This window comes from Anthonomus grandis, chromosome 1 (genome assembly GCF_022605725.1).
Source record: "Anthonomus grandis grandis chromosome 1, icAntGran1.3, whole genome shotgun sequence".
Lineage (NCBI taxonomy): Eukaryota > Metazoa > Arthropoda > Insecta > Coleoptera > Curculionidae > Anthonomus > Anthonomus grandis.
The window spans coordinates 8,191,520-8,205,422 of NC_065546.1; the positions used below are offsets into that span (position 1 = coordinate 8,191,520).

The following is a 13,903-nucleotide window of genomic DNA, read 5'->3' on the forward strand; positions in this document are numbered from 1 at the left end:
TTGGACTCATCGAAACAAAAAACTAAAAAAAATATCTAAATATCTTCCATACTTGTCACTAATAATAAGCGGAAAATCCTCAAACTGGGAGGTCAAACAGTCTGAGCTTTAAATAAATCATTGACCAGGACAATTATTGGTAAACAATCTAGCATTGTTTCATTTATGTCTCAATGCAATGCAGGAGCAGGCTCTGATAAACTTACTGGACCAAACAAGATCCTAACGGCTAAGGACTTCATTCATAATTAAGACTTCAAATTAAAAAATTGAGACTTAAGACTTTATTAAAAAATACCGACTGAGGATGTATTTTTTTATTTTTCTTTTATTTTCACAAGATAAAAGTTTAAACTTTATTGATTGAGTTTATTTTTCACAAGTTGTAAATGAAAACCAACATTCCACAATCTGTTTCATAAAATATATTTTGTTCAATACCTAAAATGTTTTACATGACGAAAGAAAAAAAAAAAATTCAAGATTTGCCCCAAAAAACATTATAGTAAACCAAAAGCAAATTAATACAATTTGATAAATAAGCCGCAAAAAAGAAGTAAAAATGACATGCTTAAACATTTATAATATTTATTTTAAAATAATACTGGTAACAGGTAAATTTGATATATTAAAATTAAATTCCTCTATAGATAACATAACAACAACCAAATTGAATTAATAAAGATGTTGCCTACAAAAATTTTACTATTTGAAGGTGTATTTATAGTAGGTAAGTGTAGAAGGATCATAATGTATATTTAATACATATTTCAAAACAACGAAAAAGGAGCACATGAGAAAAATTGGTAAAAAAAGCTTACGTGTAGACTTACATTTTAAAATTTCGACTTAATTAGAAAAATAGTGTTAAAAAATTGAAATTGCTTATTTTAAACAACGTTTACATTAAATTATTGCACTTAACCCTATAATATTCATATACTCTCCTTACTCGGTTTTCGTAGACGTTTTATTAGTACAACTTTGATTCAACACTCTTTCCCCATAATCTCCATGAATCTTCGTCACATGTTTTTGCAAATGCTGTTTATATTTAAAAGTCTTGGCACATAGGGAACACGAAAAGCTTCTGACATCACTGTGGGTCTTCATGTGGGTTTCCACTGCATATTTTTGTGCAAAAGATTTGTTGCAAATCTAAAAAAAATGGGACAGAACTATTGTGGAACATAAAAAGTATGCTTACTAACTTGTTTTTTCTTAAAGTTCTTAGAAAAAGATTATCAAATGATGCAAAAGATGAATTCCTTGGATAAATATTTAGAAGAATAGTTATGCTGTAGCAAATTCTTTGTCTTACTCAATTTTGCCTAATTTTCAATGTTCTAATCTCAGCCAAGAAATTAACTTGTCTTACCTTACAAGAGTGTGGTTTTTCTCCAGTATGCACAAGACGATGCCTTTTCAACATGTCAGGACTAAAGAAGCTTTTCCCACAAGTTTCACAGGTATATCTCTTAATTCCATCTTCTTTATCCTGATGTTTTTGCATATGCTGTTTATATGTCACACTACTGAGCATAAGACCACATTTGGGACATTTCTCATTCTAAAAACGCCTTTTAAGTTATAACCGAATTTAATTCATGATTTTTAGTTTGAATAACGACAAAGAATAGGAACCTTTTCATGTACAGATCTAATATGCAACCCCAAATTCCGAGCACTACCAAAAGAATTACTGCAAATCTCACAAAGAAATGGTTTTTCCCCTGTATGAACCACCCTCTGATGATTTTGGAGCTCTCCTGGTGTAGGGTAGCTCTTGTCACAACTGTTACATTTGTAGATCTTATATTTATCTGTGTGCTTCTTTTTATGGTTAAATAGATTTTGTAAAGAGCTACAAAATAAAATTACTTCTTAGTAATTCAACTATATTCCACATACTTACGTAAATTTCAATTTACAAACATCACACTCGTAGGGTTTTTCTCCCGTATGCACTCTATTATGATTATTTAGCTGCTGTCTATTTTTAAACTTTTTACCGCATGTCTCACATTCAAACTTTTTAATATCAGAGTGAGCCATAATAATGTGCTGCTCCAAACGATTCGAACATCCATATAAGACTTTTTGGCATATATCGCACTTAAATTCGTGTCTCTAAAAATGTATAAATTAAAAATGTCGGCGTATTTCTTCAATGTAGAATTTATAGAAATTGCATAAATATTGAATATCAGTTGTGGAAAAAAGATGTTTAAACCTTTCTTTTCCTGGGTTTTTTTTGTTTTTCTATTGAAGTCTTCATCTCTTGAGTTCTATGCACAATTATATCAGCGCCTTGGATTTCCGAATCAGTTCGGTCTTTTTCATAAATAAATTCTATCTGTAGAGAGATTTGCTGTGGAATTTCTTTGCTCCTATCGTTTTCTTCCGATTCGTTGTTGCCTTGCAGATGTATAATTTGTGGTGATCCTTCTTCTGGCTTAAGCTCTTTGAGAGCATTTTCTAAACAAAAGTAATTGCTTTCATTACATATGAGAATTGGAAGGGTGGATTTTTCTGTCTTCACAGTTTTGTTAGTGAGTACATCCAAATTTTGTTTTAAATGTTTGTCGGAAGAAATAATTAGTTCACGGAAGTCATGTAGAGTCAAAAGTTGCTGATAACAATTTGAGCAAAGGTATTTTGGCAGGGGATCATCTAGTAATACCTAAAAAATAATAAATTGTAGTTAGAAATATATGGTAGCTCTAAAGAGATATTATAGTGTCAAAACCAAAAGACTTTTTAAGACTGTATGTAAAAAAATACAAATATATATAATCTTACGCAGAAGGTTAAAACCTATAACGTAACATTTAAATTAAACTCTTACATAGAAAGAGACATACAAATTTGTCCTAATGCTAGCTTAAGAAATTGTTGTTCATAGCATATACTGTTCTAACATTTTTCAAGATTTTGTTTTAAATGAGTATTTCAAACCAACTTTTTAGAATTTTACCAACTTTAAGTTGGTAAAATTCATTGAGAAATGTAAATCCTCTAGAAGAAAAACAGCTCTCGAATTTGTTCACGTCAACATTACTCAAGACTGTTTAGCCAGGTATGCAGGAATATGAAAAGTTGAATTGAAATGCATTAAATTGGTATGTAAAGAACTCTTGGAATTATGAATTGCGACAGGTATAAAGGAATATCAGTATTCATAATTGTATGCATAAACAAAGAAAAGAGTAACGTGTCAAATTTACGGCCCTCATAAACTTAACGCATACATGTAATAACAACCAGCAGCATCTTTGTATATGTTTAAATGCATATAAAGTTTTCAGTTGTATGTAAGCAAAAGTAAGCTTTAAGGGTATATGTGCTTGAAAGTTTAACAAAATATCAAACACAAGACCCAGGTTCCAACGTAATTCGAGACATTATTTCGCATTTATATGAAGGCAAGTAAAAGTAAAAAGTGAAATTTGGACATCACAAAATTTGATCCAATATATGGTGGACGCTTTTTTTGAGTTAAGCAACGACACATGCTTAGATGACCACTCAGAGATTCTCTTAAGATGGTAACATCACTCAACACCCTGAATTATGAGTATGGAATAAATGATAAAGAGTAATGGTCCCAGTATGCTACCTTAAGGAACTCTATGTTGAAGTATTCGACGATTCGACCTTTCTCCATCTAATTCTACGATTTGCCTCGTCAATATAGATCTGAAGAAAACCACTTACATGCTTCAGCAGAAAAACCATAGAAACGATCCATATTTTAAATGTCAATGGTAATCCCAGCAAGAGCAGTCGCCGTGCTATGACAAGGACTGAAACCTGACTGGTTGGTAGAACCAGTAGCTCAGACATTTTCACAAGAATCAATAAAATTGATATTAGTCTAACCTCATTCAATGAAATAATTTTAGCAGCTCTGGGCTGAGTGGCTTATTTACAAATATTAAAAATACTGGTAAATAGGCGGATTAAAATCAATACTAATTAATGACATACTATAATTACGAGTAATTCAATCAATCATTTATTTATACATAAATTATATATCAAGTCAAAAATACATAATATAAAATGTTCATTTATTTAACAAAATATACAATACTATTTAATAGAACACTCAGTTCTTAAAATTTATAAGGCCACATTAAAATTAATGAAGAAATCGTTAAAATGATTAATAGTTCTATAGTTTTAATAATTCTATATTTACATTAAAGTCTAAAAATTCTATAGAACTATAAAAGCTATTTCTAGAAATTTCTTCACACGTTTGAATAATGTTCTATGTATTGATTTTTGGTATGTGTTAATGGCTTAGATTAGCACAGATCTATGCGTGCCACTGTTTTATCTTTTAAGATATGATCTAAACTACTCAGACATTTCCGACTCCAATATGCTGTTCATTATCCTGATCAAATAATGTATCAAAAAGGAATGCAAAATGAAGATGAGATTGAAATGATTTCATCTGACATCTCTGAACCCCTTTCTATGAAGACCAAATTCTCAGTGAATTTCGATAGAATGACATCAACCAAGGAAAAGATTATATATGGAAATGGAATATGTAAATTAGGATTTTTATTGCTACTCATAGTACCAAATTCTGGAAAAAACCAAGAATTCTGTACAAACCTCAATATCAAATAGAATAAGAACACCTATAAGTTTAATTCGAAAGCATCTCAATCACATTCAACTCACATCACTTTCATATAGGAGTACAATCCTGAATGCAAAAATTCAGTCATTAACATCATAAAAAAAAACAGTTTATTTCGGATTATTTATCTGTGCAAAGTGCAAAGCCCCTAGAAATGCACACCCTATCAATGTGTACTATCTAGTTTCTTTAGAGGTGTAAAATTTAAAGCATCATTGCATCAATCATACAGTTTTTCTTATAGTTGTTGGACAAAGCACACCTAAGACCAAAACAGACCTAACTAGACCCTAAGTCTAATCTAAGATTGGCAATAAGTGAGCCTGACAAAAATTAAAAACATCTAAATCCATATTTTGAAATATGTCCTAGAAAAGAAATCTTGGGTACAAACAATATGCCATTTATCTTATTTGAGCTTCATTAACAACTTGACACACACGTTTCTCTCATAATCCTCCATCTTCAGGCCTTCATATAAAGGATTCCAACATTAATCTAAAGGAAGAAAAATAATAAGAACAATAATTATAAAATAAACTAAACCCAACAAAAATATATAAAATCAGATTGAATAGGATTTCCTTAATGCAGGAACAGATTGAGCCTAATCTGGCTTAAACTAGCGTCAAAGAAATCAGGAACTAAGGAGGAATTCTTGGTGTCCATGCAAAATAGGTACCATCGGACATATGTTTAATAAATTGGGAAATGACTGCTGGATTTTAAGTTGCAACAGTTTCGATTTATCAAAGTATTGACAATTGGTGACATGAGGCTGGGTTGTCATCACTGGTTTTGGAGTTTATTCAATTCTTTTAACAAAGATTTTACTAACAAATTATTATTCTTAGGTTTATTAGAATATACCCGATGTGAGGAGTATAGCAAAATATTTCTATATAAACTAATTTTTTTGAAAAATTTAAACATTGGTTGCAAAAAGATAAGATGCCATGATAGTGTCATTATTTCCTCTAGTAACCAAGCTCGAGCCATGTGGGAGATTATAAATAAACAAAGAGGCTTAAAAAACACATCAACATAATAATAATACTTCTTTATTTGCTCATATACATCCAACAGCTTAGCATCGTCAAAAAGTATAGACTGTCAAACGCCAATAATACAGTGCATAAAGGGAGACATTAATCTATCAGAGTTTTACCTACATAACATAGCAAATAAAAAAAACTTACATTTTGTTCACAATATAAAACAAAATACAATTTTGGTTCGCATCAGAAATGCTCACAAGTATGTATGAAACATTTGTTATACAGGTATGAAAGTATAATATTCGATACATTTTGATAGACTTTAACTAAATAGTCTTTAACTAATTTTTAACTAATAGTCTTTAACCTAAAGACTATTGTAGAATGCGTCCAATGAGTATGACAGATCTCCAAAATCAGGTTTTTCGTTACTTTCTTAAATTTATTTAAATGTAGTTGTTTTGTGGTTTCGGGTATTGCATTAAAAAGTTTTATGGCATTAGTCATATAGCCCTTATGGGTCAGACTAAGCCGGTGTTGTGGAAGTAAGAGATTTCCCTCATGCCTGGTGTCATATAAGTGCCTACTATTTACTGTGCTAAATCTAAAAGAGTGTGTTCTAGCAAACATCAGACATTAGTGAATGTATAGGTCAGGCATTGTCATGATTTTTAAATTTTTAAATAAAGGTCTACAACTATCTATTGGTTTTTTGTTTTCTAGAATTCTGTGTGCCGATTTTTGCAAATTAAATGCTCTCTGCCAGTCAGCCAAGTGACCCCAAAATAACAGTCCATATGACAACTTTGATTGAAAAAGTCCCATATACGCCATTATACATACTACTGGAGGCGCCAATTGAACAATTCTGCGCAACAGAAAAAGAACCGACGAGAGTTTTATTGCCAGATCTATTATATGGCTCTTCCATGATAATTTATTATCTAGATAAACACCCAGATATTTGATCGCGTCTATTCTCTGATGTCTTTCGCTTAAAGAGAAATTAACCACCTCTGTTTTATTTAGATTCAAGCTTAGATTATTATCAGCAAACCATACTTTTAACTTGTGAAGAGTTGCACTAGTTCCATTCTGTAGGGAAATCAGATCTGAATGCCGACTGAGAAGAGTTGTGTCATCCGCATATTGTACAGATATCACCTCTGAGAAGTGGGCGGGTAATTCATTTCCATAAAGTAAAAACAAAAGAGGACCCAAGATTGATCCCTGAGGCACCTCTGTTGTTATTGGAAGTATGGAGGATGTTCTTCCTCCACAAGTCACCATCTGCTGACGCTTACAAAGGTAGGACTGGATAAGTTCCAGGAAAATACCCCGGATACCATAAAAATCCAACTTGCTCAACAAAATATTATGCGAGACACAGTCGAACGCTTTTGAGAGGTCGCAGAAAATTGCACCAACTGTCTTGCCCCCCTCAAATGCATCAACCAGGAAGTCTACCATTACCCTGAGTGCATCAGCAGTGGATCTTCCTTTTTGAAAGCCAAACTGTGCTGGTGAAAGTAAATTATGTTTATCAAAAAAAGATATGAGACGTTGGTTTAGACAGAACTCAATGGGCTTGGATAATATTGGTATTATTGATATGGGTAGATGATTTCCTGGATCATCCATATTACCCTTTTTAAATATAGGAACAACTTTACTTATTTTAAGCTTTTATGGAAATGGACCAGATGAAAAACATTTGTTTATTATTAGAGATAGTGGTAGGGCCAAACCATTTGCAAGTTGTTTCAATATTTTATTGCTCAAACCAAAGATGTCTTGAGCAGAACTATCACTTAAACTTTTTAAAAGATCAATGACCTCTATTTCGGTAACAGGTGAGAGAAATACTGTTGAATTGTTATGTACATATTTTGCTGTAAATTGTACAGGGTCATTAGATTTTTGCAGTGTATTTGTAATTGAGTCAGCTATATTCACAAAGAATTTGTTAAACTCATCGGGAGTTACATTACATTTCGAATTACTAGGATCATTATTTTTTGTTTCTTTAATGATGTTCCAGATGGTTTTGGATTTGTTATGGCTATTTCCTATTTTGTTTGTATAATATGAGTGTCTCGCTTGTTTTATTTTAGTTTTATATTCCTTTATACGAATTTATAGCCATTCTGAGAGATCTAAAGTACTGTTATGTTTATTTAAGGTAGAAAAGAAGTTTAAGTTATCTCTCAATCTCTTCAGTTCATTATTAAACCATTTTTTTTCTTTATTTGTGGTAAGAATTGTTTTAGTTTTTTTGGGAATATGAAAGTCTATAATAGACATTAGAACATTGAGAAATATTTCAAAAGAATTGACAACATTACAATTATCAAGTACCAACAACCAGTCAACGTTTAGTAATGAAGTAACACAGCGAGAAAATCTCTCTCCACAATATGGTCTGAACTCTAAGACCGTTGTGTGGGTGTTTTCAGTACTTTAATTTATTGATTCATATGTATTAGTAATATCCATATGATCTGACATATAAGTGTCCCATAGGGTACATTTACAATTAATTGCACAATTTGTTATGCAGTTATCAAGGCAACTACTTTTTGTGGTTTTTGAGATTCTATTATCTCATATCTCTCTCTAACATCTCTTATATTATCTTATCTTATGTTTATTCTTTTTTTCTCCACATTTTTGCTATTTTTTTTTAAATAGTTGAGGTGCCTGTTTATAAAATATACTTAATTGATTACTATAATTTATCGACAAATTTTACAAAAAAAGGACGAGGAGCGTCAAATTGTTTGTCTCCCGCGCTTCTTTCACATCATTTATTTATAATAAAGGACTCACCAGTTTGGTTGACCACGAATTGCCACTGCAAGTCAGTGAGCTTCACCCAGAAATTATATACCCATATTATTGTTAAAAACTCTATTCATTCTATTATCAGAATCCAGTCACATTATTTAAGGTCTCAAACTTCAACAACATATACCTATTTATAGTGGTAAATCAAAAGCCAATTTATATCAGAAGTATAAAGCACTTTGCGAGTACAACAATTTTTCATTTGCAACAACTTCCTCTTTCATCTGAATGTTTAACACAGAATTTAGTATATCTTTTTTTGTTCCAAAAATGGACTTGTTTGACCTATGTGAAAGATATAAAAATGCCGATGAAGAAGAGAAACAAAAATTATACCAAACAGAGATCAGCTTAGAGAAAAGATATTGTCAAGGTTAGATAAAAATAGAAAAATTGAAGAAACCAATATCTTTTTTTTTCTTTAAATCTAGAATTAACTCTCTAAATTTCATTATAATTCACTTAGACACAAAACAAGTGATTTGCTAGTTTTGAGATGAAAGAGCAAGGGGATCTGCGGAAAGTGGCAGTTGCATACTGCAATAGATAATAGTAGGGATCTAATGTTTGTTGGACCAGAATAAAGATATTGACATTGTTTTTCATTCCAATGGTTGCTGTGGGCAGCAAAACAATAAATATCTGTTACAAATATCAGTCACTGGCATAAGGGTTAAAACAATTACCCATAATCATCTTATACATGGTCTCTCACACAACTTATGACATCAAACTATGGCAAAATTTATGGGGATTCTTATGGTGGAACATCAGTGGCTTTTTTTATAAAACAATCCTATGCAGATAAATCTTTCAAAGAAACCTTTGTGCATGCATAACTGGCGAGGTGCAACTTAATCTCAGGCTCAATGTTTTTTTTATTTGCCAATATAACTCTAATATATCCACAAAAAATACTTGCTACAAATAAACATTTATGTTCTAAACTTGTTATTTCATATTTAAATATGTAGTATGGGTTTTAGTTTTATATTTCTTATTACCTATTTGTTTCTATAAATCAGGAGCAATCAGACAAAAACCGATAAATCCATTTTTTGGCTAAAACGAGTTTACCATTGAATCTTATTACATTCGGTCCGATACATCGACTGGCCATAGCAGATTCACCGAAATCCCGATATATCCTATTTAAAATCGGCACCAAAGGCAACCAAATCAAGCAAAACACGTTAAATCCATGAAAAAAGATATATTTACCGTGTTTCATGCAAAATACGATTAATCCATGTGCAGCATATTTTTATTTTTAAAAGGTAGTTTTCTATTCTTGGCTCGAATAATAAATATTATTCACGGGTTACATTGGGTTTGTTGTCAAGACTAGTTTAGCGGGAAGAACTTTTTTTTACCTAAGATCGGTTTGTTCGTCACATCGTCAGTATTTCAAGGAACGTTGTGGTAGCAACATTACTGATTTTGGTATCAGTATTGTCGCATAAGTTTAGTCTTTGCTTGTTTAATAGAGCGGGCATTTAATAAAGTACTTACTTGGGTGGTTGTTAGGTTATATTATTATATTATTTAACACATGCATGTACATGTTTTGTTTTCTGTTAGGCAATATAGGTAGCCCCATCGAGGTTGCAAAAACGCCCATAAAAAAAGATTACAGAAATGCCAGAAGTACATAGATAAAGATCCGGAATTACTAAGGTTTAAAAGGCCATGCAATCATAATACGCCAAGTTTTAAGTGCAACAGTGTTAAGTTAATTGATATTAAATTAATTCGCAAAAATTTTTATGATATTCCGGACAAATCGGTGCAAAACGTTAAACTTTGTCATATGCTTGCTGTTTCTTGTGCAACAAGAAAGCGTCCTAAGAAAGATGTACCAAAAAATCGTCTGCTTAATATTGCGTATTATTTAAAAACTAGAAAACAAAAAGCAGTCAGAGTGTGCCAAAAAATGTTTACATTGAGCCTAAGTATTACAAGAGACCGAATTAACACTGTCGCAAAAGTTATACACCAGGGAGAAGTACCCAAAAAAAACGCGGTGGTGATAAAGTGTCGCAAAAATCAGAAGAGAAGAAAACCAAAATAAGGGAATTTATTGGTAACCTAAAGGGGACCGAAAGTCATTACAATAGAAAGAAATCCCAAAGGATTTATTTATCATCCAATTTAAGTATTGCAAAACTACATAAGATATACAACTCAAAACATGACGAAGTGTACCAATCAAGTTTATCCATGTTTGCTAGAATTTTCTCTAGAGAATTTAACATCGGATTTTCTTTGCCTGCTGCACTGCAGATGTCTGTTCCCTTTGTGTATGCCTTAAACATAATATCAGAAAAGAAAAGGACTCTAAGAAAAAGTCCGACCTTATGATTGAACGCCGTATTCATAAAAAAAGAGCAAATCCTTTTTACCAATTGGCTAAAGAAAACCCAAAAAATTCTCTTAGCCTTTGCTTCGATATGCAGCAGGTGCAACCTTTACCCCGGACCCCGATTTCGGATGCCTTCTACTCACATCAAGTTAGCTATTATGTATTCTGCTGCGTTGGAATGGCTTCTAAGAATCCTACGTTCTATATCTGGACAGAAGATCAGGCTGGACGAGGTTCAGTTGAAATTGGTTCTGCACTTTTGACACACCTAGATACTCTAAACCTTGAGAATATTGAGGTATTAAGATTATTCTGCGACGGATGTGGGGGGCAGAATAAGAATTCCCACATCGTTCATGCCCTTTACTATTGGCTGAAAGTTAAATCCCCCCCGAGACTTAAAGAAATATGGATGACATTTCCTGTCAGAGGTCACAGTTTCCTTCCAGCCGATAGGGTCTTTGGCCGCGTGAAAAAGAGTCTGCGAAAAAATACGACGGTGGTGAAAAAAGAAGAATATTGTGAGATATATTCCCAGTTTGGTAGTGTAAAACAACTAGGAATTGATTGGAAGTTGTATAATATTAAAGAACTGCAGGGAAGTTTGGAAAAAAGTTACAGGCATCTCCGACTTTAAAAGGATACACTTACAGAAAACCAAAAAAAAGGCAGAGAATATTGTAAAAGTTCAATGCCATCAAAATTACAAAGTAGTGCTTTTAAATGAAACTCCTCAACTTTTATTAAAAGCGCGAAAGACAGATCCATTTAATTTAAATGAACTTCCGCTGGGTCATCCATTTCCTGACAAGAAGAAAAAAAGTTTAATTCATTTAATGGAACAACAGTTTGGTGCTGCATGGAAAGAAGAAGCAGACCTGACCTGGTACCTAAACTTATTATGCAAGCCCAACAAAATCAATGCTGAAGAAAATGATAATGGAGAATTTCATTGTGACTGTCTAGATGATGACGCCGGAATGCTGATTTAAAGTTTGTTGTTAAATTCAAAAGGACTGTATTAGGGTATCATTTATTTTTCTTTGTTAAACTTTATCAGGGTAGTAGCATTTATTTTTGTTTATTTAACATTTTCTAAAATTACGGAAAAACTTTTAGGTAAAAAACATGTTCATTAAATATGTTTGACTGCGCAATGTGTTTCTTTTTTTTTTAAATAATTTTTAGAAGATAATATAAAAAATCTATGTTTGATTAGACTTATTTTGGTTAGTACTGGGCAAGCAAAAGTAGACAAATCTGTTTCATTCAAGCAAAAACCGATAAATCCATTTTTTAAATTGCAATAACTTTTTTATAAATAAACTGAAAAACTTAAAATGTTTATTATAGCACCAAGCCAAAGCAAATTTAAATTACCAAAAAAACAGTTCGGATTTAGCACCATCGGTTTTTCGTGAATATCTCAAAATTGTTTTAAATGGATTTATCAGTTTTTGTCTGATTGCTCCTCAAATAATACCATTTAAGGAAAAATATGTTGTTAAAAATAAGTTTTGTTTAGCAACCATTTTTTTTTTCAATATTTATAGTTTTAAGGTATTTTTGAATATAAATTTGTAGTTTTATCTAAAGCAGGTAAAAGTGATTACAAAAATACATTTTTCCTGAATTAATTGGTAATATTTTTCTCAACCTAAAAGTAAATCAATTAAAAATCTCAAGTACTAAATCAAAACACTAAATCAAAAATTTTTAAAAAACATAAATAAAAAATATTATTCAAAATGCTGTTCCAACGGAACAATTCATTTATAAGTCTAAACTGTAAACACATAATCATTTACAGATTCTTAATTATTTTTACATTATTAAAAAAAGGAATTTTTTGAGTTACTACTGTTTTGATCCAGGTGTGCAGTAATATATCATTATTAAATTAATTCCTAGCATTTTAAATTTCATATAAATAATAAAATTACAATCACAGTACTTAAGGATATTTACAATATTATTATATTATATATAAATTCTACAGGTTGGGTCTTTCTCTTGACCCAGTCAGGGGTCAGGGCACAGGTGAAATATGGTGATCATATAGGAATGGGTAAATGCCATTTCTTTAAAATATTATTTTATATTTTCAATGCGCGTAACTAATGCAACAAACAAACCTCAACTGCTCCTATATCTGCAATAGCTTGTACAACTGATTTAGCCAAAGAAATTTGGTTTGAAATATGCACTTTATTAACTTCCACTAAATTTTGCAAACAAATCCGGCAATATTCATCCATTACTTTAAAAATATTATCTTTTTAATTAAAATAGGTATATATATTATTTTCCCCGTTTTTCCCAAATTCTCACTATTTTTTGTTAAAAACAATTTGTTATTGTTCCCCAGATAAACATAGATACTATATTTGTGTTTTGTGACAGATTATGAGTGTCCGATTGATATCGAGCAACCAAATCGAGAACGCAGCATATGTCGGTTGCCAGCGACCTATTTATAGTCCGCGCTCTCTGTTATTTAATCAATATAATGCCCAACCTCCTGAAACTCCCCGGGGATTTTCATAATTTTTTGTCCAGATATTAACAATGAATACCTAAATCGACTTATGATGGTCTCAAACCTCTACAAACTGAGGTTTTGTTGTGAAAATTACTCCCAAAATTTCCAAAGGATTTGGACTTTTTTCTATAAAAGATAATAAATAAGTTTTCGTTTACAACTTTCGTTTGTAGAAGTTTGCAACCATCTAAAATCAGTTTAGATATTTATTATCTTTTATAGAAAAAAGTCCAAATCCTTTGGGAGTTATACCCATTAAATATTTTTTGTACATTTAACAATTCAACAATTTTTTACCAAAAAAGTTTCGTTTGTAGAGATTTGGAATCATCTGGAATCGGCTTGGATATTTATTATTACTAACAGCAAAAAGTTTTATCCAAATCCTTTGGTAGTTAAAGCAGGGTCGTACCTAGGTATGGGAAGCTGCTCCCCTCCCCTAGAAGATAAAATAAAAGTCAATTTTCCTGGCAAGTGGGAATTAAAAACGTGTT

At 31.5% G+C, this 13,903-nt stretch overlaps 1 protein-coding gene across 1 annotated transcript; it reads right to left on the reverse strand.

Annotated features, from left to right (window-relative positions):
* Nucleotides 1-571: 571 nt before the first annotated feature.
* Nucleotides 572-13,270, reverse strand: LOC126741356 (zinc finger protein OZF-like). The gene is made up of 6 exons (XM_050447751.1): nucleotides 13,003-13,270; nucleotides 2,234-2,683; nucleotides 1,916-2,130; nucleotides 1,645-1,864; nucleotides 1,379-1,570; nucleotides 572-1,158 (listed from the first exon to the last, which is right to left on the reverse strand). The coding sequence occupies exons 1-6, from the start codon at nucleotides 13,123-13,125 to the stop codon at nucleotides 949-951; spliced, it is 1,410 nt and encodes a 469-aa protein (XP_050303708.1). The 5' UTR covers nucleotides 13,126-13,270; the 3' UTR covers nucleotides 572-948.
* Nucleotides 13,271-13,903: the final 633 nt, after the last annotated feature.